This window comes from Musa acuminata, chromosome BXJ1-2, assembly GCF_036884655.1.
Source record: "Musa acuminata AAA Group cultivar baxijiao chromosome BXJ1-2, Cavendish_Baxijiao_AAA, whole genome shotgun sequence".
NCBI classification, from domain to species: Eukaryota; Viridiplantae; Streptophyta; class Magnoliopsida; order Zingiberales; family Musaceae; genus Musa; species Musa acuminata.
The window spans coordinates 27,586,764-27,604,124 of record NC_088328.1 but is presented as its reverse complement, the minus strand read 5'-3'; the positions used below and the strand labels follow the sequence as shown (position 1 = coordinate 27,604,124).

General features: G+C 40.6%; 3 protein-coding genes across 4 annotated transcripts; 1 reads left to right on the top strand and 2 right to left on the bottom strand.

The window, feature by feature from the left end:
* Positions 1-1,239: 1,239 nt before the first annotated feature.
* Positions 1,240-2,495, top strand: LOC135613039 (transcription factor HEC2-like). The gene has a single exon (XM_065109961.1). It carries the CDS (start codon positions 1,449-1,451, stop codon positions 2,202-2,204), a length of 756 nt encoding a protein of 251 aa, XP_064966033.1. The 5' UTR covers positions 1,240-1,448; the 3' UTR covers positions 2,205-2,495.
* An 838-nt stretch (positions 2,496-3,333) lies between these two features.
* Positions 3,334-11,436, bottom strand: LOC135606888 (heterogeneous nuclear ribonucleoprotein 1-like). 2 transcript variants are annotated; one of them, XM_065098235.1, is made up of 14 exons: positions 11,286-11,436; positions 10,887-11,090; positions 10,697-10,786; positions 9,367-9,432; positions 8,564-8,629; positions 8,307-8,392; positions 8,138-8,183; positions 7,567-7,621; positions 6,150-6,226; positions 5,876-6,011; positions 5,653-5,786; positions 5,467-5,571; positions 3,904-4,038; positions 3,334-3,772 (listed from the first exon to the last, which is right to left on the bottom strand). In XM_065098235.1, the coding sequence occupies exons 2-14, from the start codon at positions 10,902-10,904 to the stop codon at positions 3,707-3,709; spliced, it is 1,080 nt and encodes a 359-aa protein (XP_064954307.1). In that variant the 5' UTR covers positions 10,905-11,090; positions 11,286-11,436; the 3' UTR covers positions 3,334-3,706. The 2 variants fall into 2 exon arrangements, with proteins under 2 accessions (XP_064954307.1, XP_064954315.1); XM_065098243.1 differs by having other exon boundaries at positions 10,887-11,381.
* A 2,556-nt stretch (positions 11,437-13,992) lies between these two features.
* On the bottom strand, positions 13,993-16,981 carry LOC135606883 (G-type lectin S-receptor-like serine/threonine-protein kinase At5g35370). The gene has a single exon (XM_065098226.1). It carries the CDS (start codon positions 16,714-16,716, stop codon positions 14,158-14,160), a length of 2,559 nt encoding a protein of 852 aa, XP_064954298.1. The 5' UTR covers positions 16,717-16,981; the 3' UTR covers positions 13,993-14,157.
* Positions 16,982-17,361: the final 380 nt, after the last annotated feature.

Genomic DNA, 17,361 nt, shown 5'->3' with positions numbered 1-17,361 from the left:
AAAATGTTTTCCTTTAAAAATACTTCAAGAATAGAAAACCAAAACATGTTTTGGAATCAACATCATCGACTTGTGGCATTTCTAAATATAAGAGGCAAAAATAGCAGAGTCGTTTTCAGTTCTGATTCTTGTTTTCTACATCATCTAGCTTGCACAATTATAAGAAAAATGCAGTAATTCTTTTATATAAGGCAAAGAAGACTCTTTCTTATGCTACCAATAAAATGGAAGGGATCTGCACACTAAGACAAAAGAATGGATAAGAAACTCTCACAGTAGCGGCAATCCACAGAAAAAATGAAAGAAAGCCCCCAGCAACAAGAAGAAATGATTAGGGTTCTTGGGACTCCGGAGAGTGGCCCTTTCAAGAAATGATGATGAGATAAGAGATCAATGCCTAAGAGAGAAGAGGAGCAGAATTAGGGTAACAATGGAGGAGTTGCGGTCATAGGAGAAATCATCTTGATGAAACAAAGAAGGGAGGTGAAGAGAACTGGAGGATATATGGCGCAGTGATCGATGCAGAACTTGGATGGTTGCAGTGTGTCATGCAATCCCTCCATGACCAAAAATACGAGATGCAGGTTGCACCAAAACGTAAGAAAGAACACAGAGAATCTTCATCGACATCACCAAAAAAGGATCCTCGTACATGATCTAAAAACTCATGAAATGTGTACATGGTGATCCAGCCATGCATGCTGACCCAAACAAGAACAAGACCATCAATCTTTTCCGCATGAAACAAGCTTTGTTTCACTTGTGACTCCTCATTTCCATTTGAGTTGCTGCCGCGTTATTTTCCCTTTGCATGTGAGCTCAAGGTGGTGAACTTGCAGTCAACTCTTGGTTGCTCTCAAACGAAAGCAAACAAGATAGACATTGGTGTTGAGGACCAGAATATGAGGCAGGACATGGAAGGATCATATGCGGGCATATATCGTTCCCATTGAGCTGAGCTGTCAGATCTATGCAAAAAACAAGGGTGAGAATGGCTGTCTCAGTTGGCAGAATCGTGCAGCCAATACTAATGTATTACCAGTTGACATTCTCTTAGAAGAACTGAATCAAGAATCCATTGTGACATTGAGAAAGAAGCAGAGTTATGGCAAGTAAAGATATGATACAAAAAACATTAGTTCCATATATTTATTATAGTATATTATTTTATATCAAAAAATGGAAATTGTAGATCCAAACTGTAATATAAAGCCTTGCCACTGCACTGGTATTGAGCACTGCAGGCAAAAGGAAGCTCGAAAGGCCACCAGAGAGAGATACTCCTTTCACTTTGCTTTTTTGTCGTCAATTATTCCTCTGCTATCATCTGATAGATTGATACAACTCCAAGTCCGACCCCTCTTCTCCTCCTCCCTTCGCCCATCCCTCTGCTCTTTAGTCCCTCAGCATCCACTCTTCTCTCCTCCACAGTGACGGGTGGAGAACCGATGGATGTTGATTACTTAGCCTCAGCCACAGCAGCTCCAATGGATCCGATGACCGTAATGATGGAGATGGAGATGGAGAAGTTGAGCGAGTTGTCCAAAGCAACATTGATGCCGTCGGTTAGCTACTCCGGTGGTCTCTCTCAGCCATTCCGCAATGCTTCTGCTGCCACATCTCATGCGCCCTCCTCTTCGCATGCGCCTTTCAGTGGTCATCATCAGGACCAGCACACGCCTATGCTGACAAACTCCCCGACCGGCGCCGCATCGTGGCTTGAAGACCCCTACCATGGCTGCTGGTGGCCACCGGCGGCTGCCATGCGGGAGATGATATTTCGCATTGCGGCGATGCAGCCGATTCACATCGACCCGGAGTCGGCGAAGCCTCCGAAGCGGCGGAACGTGAAGGTATCGAAGGATCCCCAGAGCGTGGCCGCCAGGCACCGGAGGGAGCGCATCAGCGAGAGGATCAGGATACTGCAGCAGCTCGTGCCCGGCGGGACCAAGATGGACACGGCGTCGATGCTCGACGAGGCGATCCACTACATGAAGTTCCTCAAGAGCCAGGTGCAGGCACTCGAGCAAGCAGCCGCCGCAAACCAGAGCAACGGATCCGTGGCCACCACTGGCCTCTCCATGACCGGTGCAAAGTTCTGGGAAGGCAGCTACTACTGCTTCGACAAAGACTACGAGGCATCAGATCAGGGGATCATTATGAACACTCCATCACATGCTGAGCTCAATAAAATGGATAGTTAAGCTGAGAAATGGATTGTGCAATGTTGAGGGACTATTAGGTTTCCAGGAGAAGAGTCGTCGTCGTCGTCGTCGTCGTCGATAGATCAAACCGATGTGCATCGATCTCTCTATCTACCTAATGTTATCATCCTTATGAAACATAATCGTGTGGTCAAGCTGATTACTGATAAGCTAATTACTACAAACGATATCATAATTCTCTATCTACCTAATGTTACCATCCTATATCTCATGTTCCATGGATCTTATCTCTGTTCTACTCATCGTCATGTAAAGTCCATGACCTCTCTCTTTCGCTGCGCATCCATGACATAGAAGGACATCGACTGCATTTTTATATGTTATCTTTATCTGACAGATTGATTTGCTGGGATCTGAAGTTTTCTTCTTCCCTCTCTTGCCTGTGGGAGACAACCTCGTGCAGCAGCTGATTGTTTACAGCAGACCAGAAACCATAACGGGATAGGGGACTGCAGATCCAATCTTGGTCGGTTTTACCTGTCGTCTTCCCTCTAAAATACACATACAATAAACAATGGTGCATTCACAAAATAGTGCCACCATCGTCTGTGGGTAGTATTCAACCAGAACGAAAGGCGAGAGAGGGAAAACACGGAACGCCGCATGCCGCTGTTGGATGCTCGATGGCAAAAGGAAGGGGTACGTACATCGAGGGACAGCGGCAGCAGCATCGAGATCTCCGCCGTGGAGGAAGACGAAGACGGAGCTCTTTTGCATGTGAGTTCCACGCGAATGAGGTGACGTCATGTCAGGCACGAGGACAACGTGAGGAAGGACGTCGCGGGGTTGGTCGACGGATTGATTCGATGCGTGCGGCCGGGCCCCACGCGGTATGGGTCGTGCTGTTTCGCGAATGGCGAGATCTTGGATCGATCCTGAGCAATGAAGACAGGATCTAATTCATTGACTCGCTCCACCAGCCGAACAGGTCTTCACATCTCTCTCTCTCTCTCTCACATTCACACATTCCTTCGACACAGTCATTTGTTATTTATTTTACAATTTTAATTTATTTTTGTTATTTTTTGTTTTTGTTTAATCTTAGGTTTTGTAGACGTCTATAACATCAAACCGTCGCATGCAGCCATCATAAGGATGAATCATCATATCAATCAACGATCAACATCGCGTAAATACTCATACTTCATAATTTTGTGAACAGACTACTACCGAGATTGCCAAGATCATCTTTGTATTACAGTACCCACAAAGTGTCAGTTGATATCTACTTGTAAGATCCCAAGGAATGGGAAACATACCCAAATCCAGCTCCACAAAAGATTGGCATGAACACAAGGAAATGATGGAGCGCTACAGTGTCACCCCTAGATTGATGATAGCAGTGAGCAAATGTTTTAAAGAGACTATCCGTGTCCGAATAGCTTCATGCAGCATATCCTTGCAAGTTTAGCTATTCGAGTATTTAGCCCCATGGGAATATCACAAACAAGTAATCACCAGGAGGAAGAGTGCATCTTGTTTCAGTAGGGTCTGTACCTCAAATTCATTCTTGAACTACTGCTGCTCCCGCTGGCACCATAACCATACTGCAAAAGAATCGGAGAAGAACATGTCTCTTAGGAGTTCATTATTCAAGCCAGCTGCTCCAAACATGAAGTCAGCTTGAAGTCGCTCCCTAACTATAATTGAAAACCAACTGCATGCCATATATACTCACATCGTCGAAATTCAGGCTACCATAGAGCCTGCCATAGTTTCTCATAGGACCATACCCTCTGTAAGCCTCAGCAGCATCCATGAAACCTCCACTGGGACCAGCATCATCAAGTGGTGCTGCTGAGTCGATGGCAACCTACTCGAAAGAAGAATAGAAACAGTAATCAGATGTGACATCGTAGGGAACCATACCATGAAACATTATAGAGATTGTTTATTATAACTAAAAAGAGGTACAGAGAAGGCTTTAGTTTGACAGAAAAAAAACAAACTACTAATGGAGTTAGCCGTGTTTCTCTAGTGCCTACAGAGAGTAAGGAATCCAGGCAAAAGATCATCAATCTCCACAGCTCGTTCCCAATTCAGGCATATGTTTGTTACAAGCTCACATCTGTTAGTTCCAATTAGTGAGGTCCAAAATGCAATTTTTCAGAAACTCAACTGTAACTTAGGTTTCTGCCTAGACCATCTGTGCCCCTCAATGCCATTAAGACAACACCATCAAGGCTTCCTCTGCTCCCAAAGCAGATATGAGCTCAGTCACACTAATAAGCTTCTTTGAATTTCATGAAATGTTTCCCAAGCAAGACTAGTAGAATTTTATAAAAATCAAGTTTCTCTGTATATATGAATTGTGAGGACAACAAAAAAAGGTCAAGTAACTATATGAATTCATAAATCAACAGCAGGAAGTATCAGAAGAAATATACATAACACAAGAAAAAAACAAAGACAGGAAAAAAGAAAAAGAAAAGTATAATGTAGGAGAAACAAGGACTGCAGAGCCAGCAGCAAATGGTCCACAACTGTTTCAAATAAACTTATGATTTAAAAAGTCTAAAAAATCTCATAGTTAAGGATTCTAGAAGATATTTTGAAATTAAAAAAAACTGTGACCACAAATTTTAGTTCTGAGGTTCATAAATCGCAACCCATAATATACAACTATATTTTTAACTGTCATAAATGCAAGGGGTATTTCACAGATTTTTTATTCTATCATTAGTCTGTCAACAGTCAACAAAAGAGCGTTCATGAAATTCTTTTTAGAAGATTGGAAGGCAGCTCTAAGTACATGACTAGTCTATCGACCATTGCCAGAAGGTAATAGTCAAGATCTCGATATGTTTTCAGCTTACCTCGATCAAGCTGCTAAGTAGAATTACCAATTTGCTATAATCAAAATTTTAAGCAGCTCATATCAATAGCAATTTACATATTAAAACCATCTGACGTGCTCTTCAAGGTATACACAACATATTTTCTAATATAAACTATGTTTAAGTAGTTCTAGGATAAATTCCATGAGTAAATCAAATGAATATGAACAGTTAACTGACAGAGGGCATTATGTTTACACAATTACTAAATTTGTGAGAATTGATATCACATCTAAACAACACCAAGCAAGAAATAGATAGTATTTTCATGATCAAACATTTACTGCTTCCAAAAATGCAATTTAATTTGAGAAACATCTTTCTTTGGAGAAAAATAAAATCCTTTTAATATTCAGTAACATACACATGATAATCATAAAAATCCACATCATCCTATCATGTACCTCCTGTCCAAGAATTTCATGTGTTCTGCGAGAGACACGATCCACTACACCATCATCAGCAAACGTCACAAAACCGAAGCCTCGATGACCACTTCTTTTAGGATCCTGGTAACGGTAAAGCAGCAATTATGAAAATTAAAAATTCTACTAACCAAAACTGAAGAATGCAAAAGGTACCAAATTAACCTTTGGAACATAAACATCCAAGATATGTCCAAATTTGCCGAAGTACTCGCGCAGATCTTCAGCACTTGCATCCTGGGGAAGTCTGCCAACAAATATCTTTCTGCCCATCCCACGCGAAGGTCCAAAATATCCTCCTAGATCATTAACAAAGGAGTTTCTATTTTATTTGACGTCAGAGGTGATCACTCTGTCAATGTTGCTTAACTTGAAATGTGACACATACTTCCATATGCAGAACCAAAGTGATCATACAGTGTTGGAGCACCAAGAGCGGCATACCGAGTTGCTGCTGAAATATATGCATTGTATGCACCATATCCACCTTGTGCCATTCTGCTTGGATATCTCATATCATCGTTCTATGTAAAACAGAAAGCAAAAACTTTTTGAGGCATAAAAGTTTAATATATGGAACACACAACATTCATCATTACAACTGACAAAGGAAGTGATCTCCAATATCTGATTCACAAACTCCCATTACAAACAGACATTACCCTAGGAGTAGCACGGTCAACAACTACCGTAGAACCATCAAGCTCATGAGACTCTGCCATTATGGAATCCACCGAATCTGTTCATTTGAGAAGGCAATATACGATCACATATTTAATAGACTAAAAAGCACTAGATGAAATCAGATATTGGAGTGCGCTCATGCAGAACATCCATTGCAAAAAAGCTGCTAGATTCATTACAGGACTAAACTGAAGGAAGATTCATACTAAATAATGGGCATGATAATGGAGATACAGGTTCTTTAGGGCATAAAAATCTTATCCAAACTAACCATTGTGTAGTAGGCAATAGTGTACATGCATGTACATCGCTGTGAAATGAAGAAACAGTTTCAAGCAGCTTGTTGTTTTCTCCAAGTTTAGCTTAACAAGCATTCCTTGCGCTCATTTAATAAGAATAGGACTAAGAGGAAGATAGTTTTAGAGAAAAACGTAGCAACTCACTGTGAAAATAAAATATCGTGTCTTAGGATTTCTTGCACATAGATAACAGGGTAAATTGAATTACACACTTAGTTCTGAGTGGGGTGTGCATATTACAATATTGTCGTATGTATTTTTAGGACAGATGCAATAATCTAGTTTGTGAAAAACTGAGTTGCAGCACACATCTAAAAATGAATACTATTTGCATTGAATATTCTAATGCTAATTAAAAAAACAATGAATATTATGCTTATGCACCAAAAGTCAACAACATAAAGTTTATTATGATGGTAAAAGTTGAAGGGCTTACAAGCATAGGTGTCGTTCTGACAATCTGAATTCTATACCTATCTTTCCCAACTTTAGTAAAATACATGAGGTGGTCTCAGCATTAACCAGGATGTAGCAATCCTCAACAAGGATCAATGAGTAATGCATTAAACCCATGCCAAATAGTACTAAGCAAATCAAATAGCATTGGCAACATGCCTCATCAATATTTTAAAAATGGATAACTATACAAGAAACTAGGGATAGGGAGATGAGGGGAGTGTTTACAAAACCTCTTATCTCAAGACTTAAACAAAGATGAAGTAGAAAAAATAACATCATTATTACAATGTCAAAATTACAAATGACGCAGGATATTGTTACTTGCATGCTAAGGAAAATTATGCAACCTATTCACCTAATGATTTACCACAATGAAAGTACATAGAAGTATCCATGATTAGAAGTAGGACCTCCTTGCAACTATACGACATTCATTAGGGAAAGAAACAAAGTTGTATTAACGAGGCTACTACAAGCAAGTTACAAACTCAAATCAAGGATTTCAAATCAAGTACATATAATCACAGTGTTAATCTGTAAAATTTTGCTATCACTTGATATTAATACTTTTACAAACTACTTTACATTTAATAATATGAGAAGTATTAAAAATATAAGATCAAGAAGAATGTCATACCAGCACTATCAAAAGTAATAAATCCAATTCCCCGATGCCCTTTTGAACCTTGATCCTACAAACCAATAGATAAAAATTGATCAAAACTGTTAGCAAATTTATCATAGATCCAAATTCCAATATACAGACTCTGCTAAATATCAGATAGAAGTTACGTCTCAAAACATGTTCTCATGCTGTTGAGCAATAAAGAAGATTACAATTCATGCAAGTCAAAAGCTTTCATTACCATAAAATTTCCCTCCTGAACTTCAAGAATTTGTTCAAACACATATCAAGCAAGAATCGAAAGAAAATTTTCAAATATTCTTTCAGATGTACACACTAGTTTAATCTCTGCAAGTCAGAAAACAAATTCCATGAAGAATATAGTAAATTAAATATGTAAAAGAATCTTATTTAAGAATATGTACACCATTATTAAACCTCACAGTAGATCCAAAATTTCAAATGTGACATATACATATTAATACCTAATGATAGCTGAATCAAAATGCATAATTTTAAATTTTCAACTACTGAGAGCAGCTTTAGTTCAATTAAAGAAAAATGTAAAAATAACATCTCTGACCTTTGGCATGAACAGATCTGTTATTACTCCATAAGTTTCAAAATAACTGCAAGAAACAACAAAAGGTAAATAAAATTTGTAGCAAGGTCAAATATATATCAATTTTAATAATTATGTCACCATCGCAGCAATGATTCCACAGCCAACACAACCATAAAGAAACACTAACCTTCGGAACAATTCTTCTGTTACTGAGGGTGGTATCCTTGCAACAAATATTCGAGTAGCTTTCTTCAATGGTCCTCTCATTTCTTCCTATATATTAAGAAATCATAAGTGTCATGCAAGTACACATGGAGGAAAGCAAGAAAATAAACTCTATGTTTGCATTAGCCATTTGTTGCAATAGTATTTAAGTGAAACCACCAACAAGGGAAAAAAGGACAAGCTAAATAACAGTGCTAATGCACAACTCATCAAAATTACCTTAGGTGTTGCCACTTTCACATCAAGAGTTCTCGTACCAAGAACATGCTCGCTTTCAAGTGCATTCTGAATGACAGTGCAAAATTGACTTTCCAGCATTATTTCCCAAAAATTATTGCATAAAATGACAGTTTTAAGCAGAATGCTAAATAATAGATGACAAAGCAACTTTAGCAAAAAAGAATAAACATCAATAGAATTATATAATTACCTAGAAAAAACTGTGTAAATATTCCTACATGTTAATGAATGCTTATAAATCAATCTTATGATCTAATGCCTATTAGAAATGGTTATACACTAGAAGATGCAAGACAGAAAATCTACAGCAGACAAGCAGTAAAACCAACTAGTATTCATCACGAAATAGAGAAGCTTCTTTTAGGTAGATACGACAAATAAGACAGATCTAGGACCGGCAGTAGGCAGTTGATGATGTCCTTAATAACATATGTTTTCATACATCATATCAAGAAGTAAAAAAAAGGAAATAGACAAAGAGCTTCAACTTAACTGGAACACTTGTTTATCAGGTGTTTGTTATTAACTAGTAACTCTAAGCACTAATTACCATGCACCATAATCACATAAAAAGCTACAAATTCCCACTGAGTATTTACTTTTTTGTTCTTAAAGGTCACTGATGAATATAAGAAAGTAATAATGATAAAAAAGTATAATAAAGCAGCCCCAAAAGAGCATAGTCATATTTTATAAGCATCAGCAGAAGTTACTGTTTAGAGATATACTTCTGAAATCTTTATAAAAATTAAAGCAAACACACAGGATCGAATTATGTTCACCTTAGCGTCCTCCTCTGATGAGAAAGTTACATAGCCAAAACCTCGAGAACGACCAGTAGAACGCTCCTGATGTTTAAAAAATTACAAGAACCATTATTGATGACTTGAAAAATAATCCACTCAAATGAAAGCCAGAAAATCGAACACCATATAATTATACAAGGAAAATAAAAGAGAACATTAGAGATAACCAAGTGTTTGTGCTAATAGAATCCAGAACTACTTTTCAAATCCAATACATATTTCTCCTAGTGCTTCAACATCTTTTGAGGAATCCTAGTTTTTCAACAATATAATTCTGATCAAGAATTCTCAATTTAATTGGTCATGAAGCCAAAATGTACACTATAGCTACCTTTTGCAGTCACATGATCCTGCACAGGTAACCTATTTTAGCCTTCAGAATGATTCCCAAAAAAAGCAAAGTCAAAACTAAATCCATAAAGTTTCCACATGTTATTTTCTCCGTTCTGTCAGTTACATACATACATACATATAGAATAAAAATAACACGGAAAATACAAAAGAATTTTGTGCTTAAACTTCTGTAAAGTCAGAACTCAAACAGAAAAAGTATTTTTTGTCAATTAAGTGCATAAACAACTTATAGAACTGTATTCATACTTTTTTCTGTTGACTATTCATTTCAAAGTTTGCATTCTGAAAACAGCATGTTTACTTTTTGTTGTTTTTTTTCCCTCTGAAAACAGCATGTTTACTTGCAAGAAAGAAAAATAAAAAGATGGCTATCTAATAATAACCCTTCTCCTCAAGGCCTGAAAAAAAAAATTCAAAAACATTGGAAATCTTGATTTCAGAGTACAGTATCACCACAATTATATTTCCAAAATTAAAATGTAACAAATCGTTTCCCAGAGGAAAATCATAGATAGGCATGCAATTACAATAAACACATAATTGCACATCTTATCTAACCATGCATCAGTAAGAACTGACAAAAAAAAAAGGAAAATTGGCATCCATTTAAGCGATAATGTGATTTAAGAGACATAAGGAGAGATAAATGAAATCATGGAGCAAAAGCAAAATTTCTTCTTCCATGAGGGAAAAAGTATTACTGAACTGACGAGCACAAAAAAAGAGTTCATACAGAAAAAGAACATGCAGTTCAAGTACCATGGATAATCCCACTCAAGGGAAGGCCATGGAACTCTAGAAGTTAAACATAGCAACAAATCTCCCACTCCACCAATAGAAGCGAAAATGAGAAAGTAAAACCATATATAAGTAACCTGATCTATCAGAAATCAAATGAGCTACACCAATAAAGCAATATAATTTCAGATGGTGGAGCACAAAAAAGATCAACCTTCATGACGACACAATCATCCAAAGGACCAAACTTGCTCATGTACTGCCTCAGCCCTTCCGTATCCACATCCCAGGGGATTCCGAGAACCTAAAAAAAAACAATCCAAACATCCTCAATAAATAAACACAAATTGAACTGCAAAAGTTTCATCCAGGAAAACAAAAGAATATTAAAGAAAAACACTGACCACGAGCTTGTTAGCCATGATGACGGTCGCAAGCGCACAGATCAGGTAGAGCGAGAGACGCTATCTCTAACTCTCTCTCCCTCTCTTAATCACAATTCTCCCTTTCTTTCACTCTTAGTTCCCTCAAGAACGGTTCTTTTATTGCTATATCTCAGTCTCTCTATCTCTCCCTCTTCTACAGCACTCTCAAAACCTCTCACTCTCCTGCAGAGGATCACACAACGCATAATAATCGTTTTTTGCATTTCCGGTTTGTTGAACCAAACAGCTTTCCTCTTTCTCCTCTTTAGTTCTCCGCCGGTGGCCGGCCGAGAAGCGAAAAAGGAACGAGAGAAGGGGTAAACAAGATGAGGAGGAAGAATAGGCCATAGAGATCACGCGCTCACAAAACGCGCTTACCTCGCGTCTCCCCTCGCACACTCGATGCCGGTGGCCGTGGTGAAGCCGCTCGCTCGCTCGCTCGTCCGACGCCCCTCTCCTCCCCTCTCCGCTACTATTTGGGGATTTGGGACGGGTCGGGGGAAGACATTAATAGGGCGGAGACAGCAAATCGGAACATATTTCATCAGAGCCGTCCATTCTTAGGTACGCCATTGGGAACGTTGGATAACGTTAATTTCGATCTGATCTGATATAAGCCAAAGTGTCTTCCAAAGAAACACACATCGATTGTTCATATCGGATCGGATATAACCGTTCGGTACGATTTAAGTCTTTTATGTTTGCTTTCAAAGATAAATTAATTTGAATTAATCTCATGATAACTCATTTGCCACCAAAAGTAAGGCTCCATATCACTAGCCCTAAAATGACATCATAGTGCGTTTCTACATATACTGCATCAATGATTGATGATAATCGTCCTATCTTATCAAGATAGTTCATCTAATCTTATTCCAAATCGGTTAATAAGAAAACCTAAGGATTGAGTATAAAAAAAAAATCATTAACTCACGTTAAAGGGCTAATTCTCTGTACACTAACTCAATCTTATAATTTATACTACTGTCTTCTCCCATTTGCTAATTTAAGCATCAAAAAAATCACCATCGAGGGTCACGTAGGATCGTCAACGATCAAAAGATAACCCTGAATACAACCACGCAATCATAAGACAAATAATCTTTCGGAGACACCCGAATGATCCGACCTTGAGAGAGAATCTTATCGTCAATAAGATTCTAGACCGTTTACCCGATCACTTGGAATTGGGTCCACACTAATAGATCATCCCAGACGATTTCGCCTCACCAATTATCTCATGTGAAGAGATACATGGATGACCTTGCACCGTTGATGATGAACAAATCCTATCAACTCATCAATCTACTGTACTCATGACATCGATAAAATTTCAATGTTGTACGTAAACCACGGTACTCTGTCATCAAAAGGCAAACAACAAAAAGCAATTTGCAATAACCTATGGATTTAATTCTTTTATCCCTTTAATAAATTCAAACCTACTTTATGAAAGCTATTGATGTGATACAGCAACCAGACATGTAGTAATGGCAGTATGTTGCAATTTACTAATACTTCAATATAGTGTATATATTATACTGTATTATACTAATTCATCGTGTACATGTGCTTGTTTTAGTAGTATAGTTTTTCCTACCCTACTAGAATAGCAAAGTATCATTGTATAAAAGACTTGCATACATTTGACTCATTTTACTAATACTACAATACATATGCGGTTTATGTAGTCTTCGTAGGATCTCGACTCAGCAATTATGTCATAAATAAAGAGGAAATCTTCGTGCATGTCCAAATCACAGTTCTCGTCATTGACTTGTGTGGTGACTCACATCCCAAGTTTCTAAGACCAAGCAATTTTTTACTACCACACCCATCGGATCATGCCCACTGTAAGCAGGTAGTATTCGCATATATATATATATATATATATATGATGGCTATTCATATATGTTTGTGCAAGTGCTTCACTGCCCACAAATTCTGCAACCTTGCTGGAAGAAAGCGAAGTACATGACTTGTAAGCTCTTTGGTTATGTTTGCTTGGTGAAGAAGACAAATAAAGTGAGATAATTTTGTGTCAAACAATGTCTACATGACTGAAACACAGATTAGCTTCGAATCGAAAATAACTACCGTGTCAAATCCCTCGATTTAAATATTTTTATTTTATTTTTTACTAATATTTTTTTAAAAAAATAAATATTTAACCTTCTAAGTTAAGTGATGTTATTTTTATTAATAAATTAAATATTAAATATTAAATATTAAATAATTATAATAAATTTTTTTAAAAAAATATTAGGTGGAAGGCTCATCTCCTCCTATTCAAAGAATGGATTCCTTTATTTCATTTCAGGTTTTTTTTTATCTTTTCTAAAAAATAATTTTTTTTCTTCTATTCCTGCACATCTTTAAATTTTTTTATTTTATATTCAAATATATTATAATTATTCATACTACATGTATTTTTAAAATTTTCTTATGTTCCTTCAAGTGTTTAAAGTTTTTGGATTAAATTATATTATAATTATTCATGCTATATATAATTTCTAAAATTTTTATCTTGCATGATACTAGTTGTAATACTTAATTTCTATTAAACTTATATAATAGTTGATTAAAAAAAATTATTTACTCTCTTATGTAATTTTATTTTTTTATTAACTACTATTTATTATATTTTAATGATTCAATGATAATGGTTAGATGTTTTAAGGGTAAGCAGACCGTGACGACTTAACGAATGATTCCCTTCCATTATTGAGAGAAATATATGGTAAGGAATACTATTCCATCTACTATTAGAAATACCATATGAGTCTGTTTATTTGAGAAAAAAATTAATTCTTTAGTATAAAGTATTTTTCTCGTTGAGGAAAGTGCTCTTTGCATCATTTCATATAAGCTAATAAGATTAATTAAATTTTGAATATATATATATATTTATTTATTTATTTTACAGATAACTTATGAGATTTCGGTGTTGATGATTAATATTAAAATTTTCTACTCAACAATCTCCCAATAATACTAAAGATCGAATTTCGATGGAACATATACTTACCTCTACTGCTAGTTAGAGGTTAAATTTTATTTTTGAGCTAATATTACTATATTTTATAATAAAATATAAGATTATTTTTGACTTATATTTTGATCAATAAAATAAATTATAATAAAATATTTATAATAAATTCAAGATGTGATAACTACATGATGCTTAAAATCTATATTGTGATCCGTGATCGCGAAGGTAGGATAGGCTATGGCTTCCACAGTTTGCGTGCTATCTCGGTCCCGACACCTCCTGTGACGACACGTAAGAGAGCAGCGGCGACGCAGAGGACCCGCTGCCGGCGCTTGTGGAGTTCGGCCCACACCGTCTCCTCGCATTTGGATCCCCGAATCCCCTCCCGTACGACCTCAAGAAGTCGAGGGACTCCAACCTCGGATGGGGGACCAGCATCGTTCCCTCCAGCATCGCCGCCACCTTCGTCATGCTCGGCCTCTGCGCCGGCTCTCGGTGCAGACAGCACAGCGCCACCTTCACTACCCTCTCCAATTCCGGCTCGTTCACCCTCCCTTCCAGCCTCGGGTCGGCCAAATCCTCGTACGTCCCCCTCCCGTGCATCTCTAGTGCCACCATCGGGAAGTACGTCTCCGGCGTGGACGAGCCACACGAACCGCTCGGCTCTGTCCAGAGCTGTTCCTTGCGGTTCTTCCGCCCTCTCACGATCTCCAGCAGCACCATTCCGAAGCTGTACACGTCCGCCTTGTCGGTGATGGCGGAGTTCGTTAGCCATTCCGGCGCCAGGTAGCCCCTTGTCCCTCTCATTGTGGTGAAGAGCCCCGACTGCTCCGGGCTCATCAGCTTGGCCAATCCGAAGTCCGCAATCTTCACTTGGTTGTGATCATGAAGTAGTATGTTCTCCGGCTTCACGTCGCAATGAATGATCTTGTGCTCGCAGCCTGTGTGGAGGTATGCGAGGCCCCGCGCCGCCCCGACAGCGATCTGCAGCCTCTCCCGCCACTCTAGCACCAGGCTGTGGCCGAACAGGGCGCGGTCGAGCGAGAAGCGGTTCATGTATTCGTAGACGAGCAGCCGCAACTGGCCCTGGGCGCAGAACCCCCGCAGCCGCACGAGATTGACGTGGTGGATGTTGCCGATGACGGCGATCTCCGTGCAGAATTCCCTCCTCCCCTGCACGCTGACGGCGTTGATCTTTTTGACGGCGACGAACGACTTGTCCTGGAGCTGTCCTTTGTATACGGAGCCGAAACCACCGGAGCCGATCCGTGTGTGGAAGTTATCGGTGGCGGCCTCGAGCTCAGCGTAGGTGTACCTGGTCGGCAGACCGGGGATCGCGATCTCGTCCTCCTTCCCGGCCTCTTCATTAGAAATTTCTGCAGTCGTTTGACGTTTGTTCCTCCTCCGCATTGCGTAACATACAAGGCAGATGGAGATCACCAGAAGAACTGTAGCCGTAGTTGGCAGTAAAACGACGAGGAGACGGGCCAAAGACTGAGAACCGCTCGAAGGCGGCTGCCGCGATGGCTGACCGAGCGTCTTGATGTAGCCGGCGGTGGAGGTGTCGCCGCTGCCGTTGTCCGCGATGAAGAGAGAACCTATCTGGTGCTCGAGGATGTAGCACGACTTTGATGAGTTATTGTAGAAGAAGCCGAGACAGGAGCAATTCCGAGAACAGAGGTCGCTGCACGCGGAAATGTTAGCTCCGGCAGTGATAGGCGTCGAGAATTTGGTCCCAAAGTAGTCGATTTGGCTACCCAAGCTAATGTAGGAGACCGAGCCACTGTTGTCCTCATCGGGACACGAGGAGTTCGCCAAAATGGAGCCGTCGGCCGGGGAGCACCCGCCGGCCAGCGAAGCCCCGAACAAGGCCGGGCATCTACAGATGGAGTTGTTGGCGATGGGGAAGCAGAGGCCCAGCGAGCCACAAACGGAAGGGAGGTCGCAGTCGTTGCTCGGCGCTACGAAGTCGGTGTCGAAGCTCAGGATCCGAAACCGGCCGCTGGGGTCTAGCTTCGCGATGCGGAACTCGTCGGGGGACGACGAATGCGGCGGCGGGGAGATCATCCTGAAGACGGTTGTTTGCCTATCGCCGGCAAGGAGGTAGAGCCCGGTGGCGTTGACGGCCATGTAACCGACCTCCAAGTTGGAGTCTTTGGTGAAGCGGACGTCAGTGGAGAGGGACCAGTAGTTCTGCGAGATCGCGGTCCATCGCAGGAGGGTGTCGCCGGGGGTGATGAGGAGGCGGTAGTTTCCAGGGGAGGGGTCGTTGTCGGAGACAGCGGAGGAGAGAGAGGCGGAGGCAGGGAGGAGCTGGGACGGGAGGAGGGTGTCGGTGGGGTGGTCGAAGGAGGACCAGAGGGAAGCGTTGGCGGCGTCAAGGAGGCGGAACTCGCCGGAAGAGAGGAGCTGGAGGGCGACGACAGGGGCTGCGAGGCGCGGGGTGGACCAAGCGAGAGAGCCGTCGGGCAGAGAGAGGGTGAGGCCGGCGGGGGCGAGGACGAGGTTGGCGGAGGGAGGGACAGGGGCGGCGGGGTTGGCGGTCCAGACGACGGTGAAGGACGGGGCGTGGATTACGGAGAGGTAGTAGCGGGAGCTCTGTCCACCGGGGTTGTGAAAGCCAGCGGAGAAAGCGGAGGAGGAGAGGAACACGCCGGAGTTGTCGACGAAATGGAGGTAGGAGGCGGTGAAGTTGGGGTAGACGAACTCGTGGGCGACAGAGACGGCAACGGTTAGGAGAGGTGCAGATACCGAGAAGAGTTGTAAGAGTAAGAGCCGCAGAATAGTAGGAGCAGAGGAGGAGGAGAAGGAAGCCATGGTCGGAGGAGACAGGATACTGAGGCCATTAGAAGTTTCAGCTGCGTGTTTAGTCTACAGTCAGTCAATAACGTTGACCGGGGAGTGAATGCCCGGAACAGGGCAGGTGGGAAGACTGAATCAGCAGTCAAACATGTGATTTGCCATTAATAATGCACCCGTTATTTGCATGTATGATTTCTGTACATGATAAGAAATTGAAGCTTTGTCGTCAAGGTTGACTTTCGGGGAACGGGGACTCTAAAGTCTGTTTAGGTTGCTCATAAAAAACCATAGAATTTTGATTCCAACTGGACCTACAATGGACTGCATTATTATGAAATACGATTGCACTTGGAATAAGAGGCTGTTTTAGCACTATATGATGTGTTTCCAAGATTAGTGGTCAAACTTAAAAGTCAAACAAGATGAAGGATTGGCAAGGCTAAGTTATTGGACAAAGATGTCTTCCTCAAAGTGTACAGTGGACTGTTGTCATGATGTATTGATGCCCTAGCTGACCAGGAAATACAGCAGCAAGCTGTTGTTATGCCCTGACGAAGACATTGTCACACACCACCACCTCGTCCTCCTGCTTGGAGAAGAAGAGATGTGTGTCGATGGAGGAAGATGCGTCTACGCATCAAGGGTTGACCTTTGGGACTT

Excerpts from the sequence above, each read along its gene's own strand:
- LOC135606883 (XM_065098226.1), bottom strand. The coding sequence starts at position 16,716 with ATGGCTTCCTTCTCCTCCTCCTCTGCTCCTACTATTCTGCGGCTCTTA.
- LOC135613039 (XM_065109961.1), top strand. The coding sequence starts at position 1,449 with ATGGATGTTGATTACTTAGCCTCAGCCACAGCAGCTCCAATGGATCCG.
- LOC135606888 (XM_065098235.1), bottom strand. Across the intron at positions 7,622-8,137 it reads CAGATCTGTTCATGCCAAAG|GATCAAGGTTCAAAAGGGCA; the intron begins GTCAGAGATGTT and ends ATTGGTTTGTAG. Across the intron at positions 4,039-5,466 it reads ATGAAATTCTTGGACAGGAG|GTTGCCATCGACTCAGCAGC; the intron begins GTACATGATAGG and ends TCTTTCGAGTAG.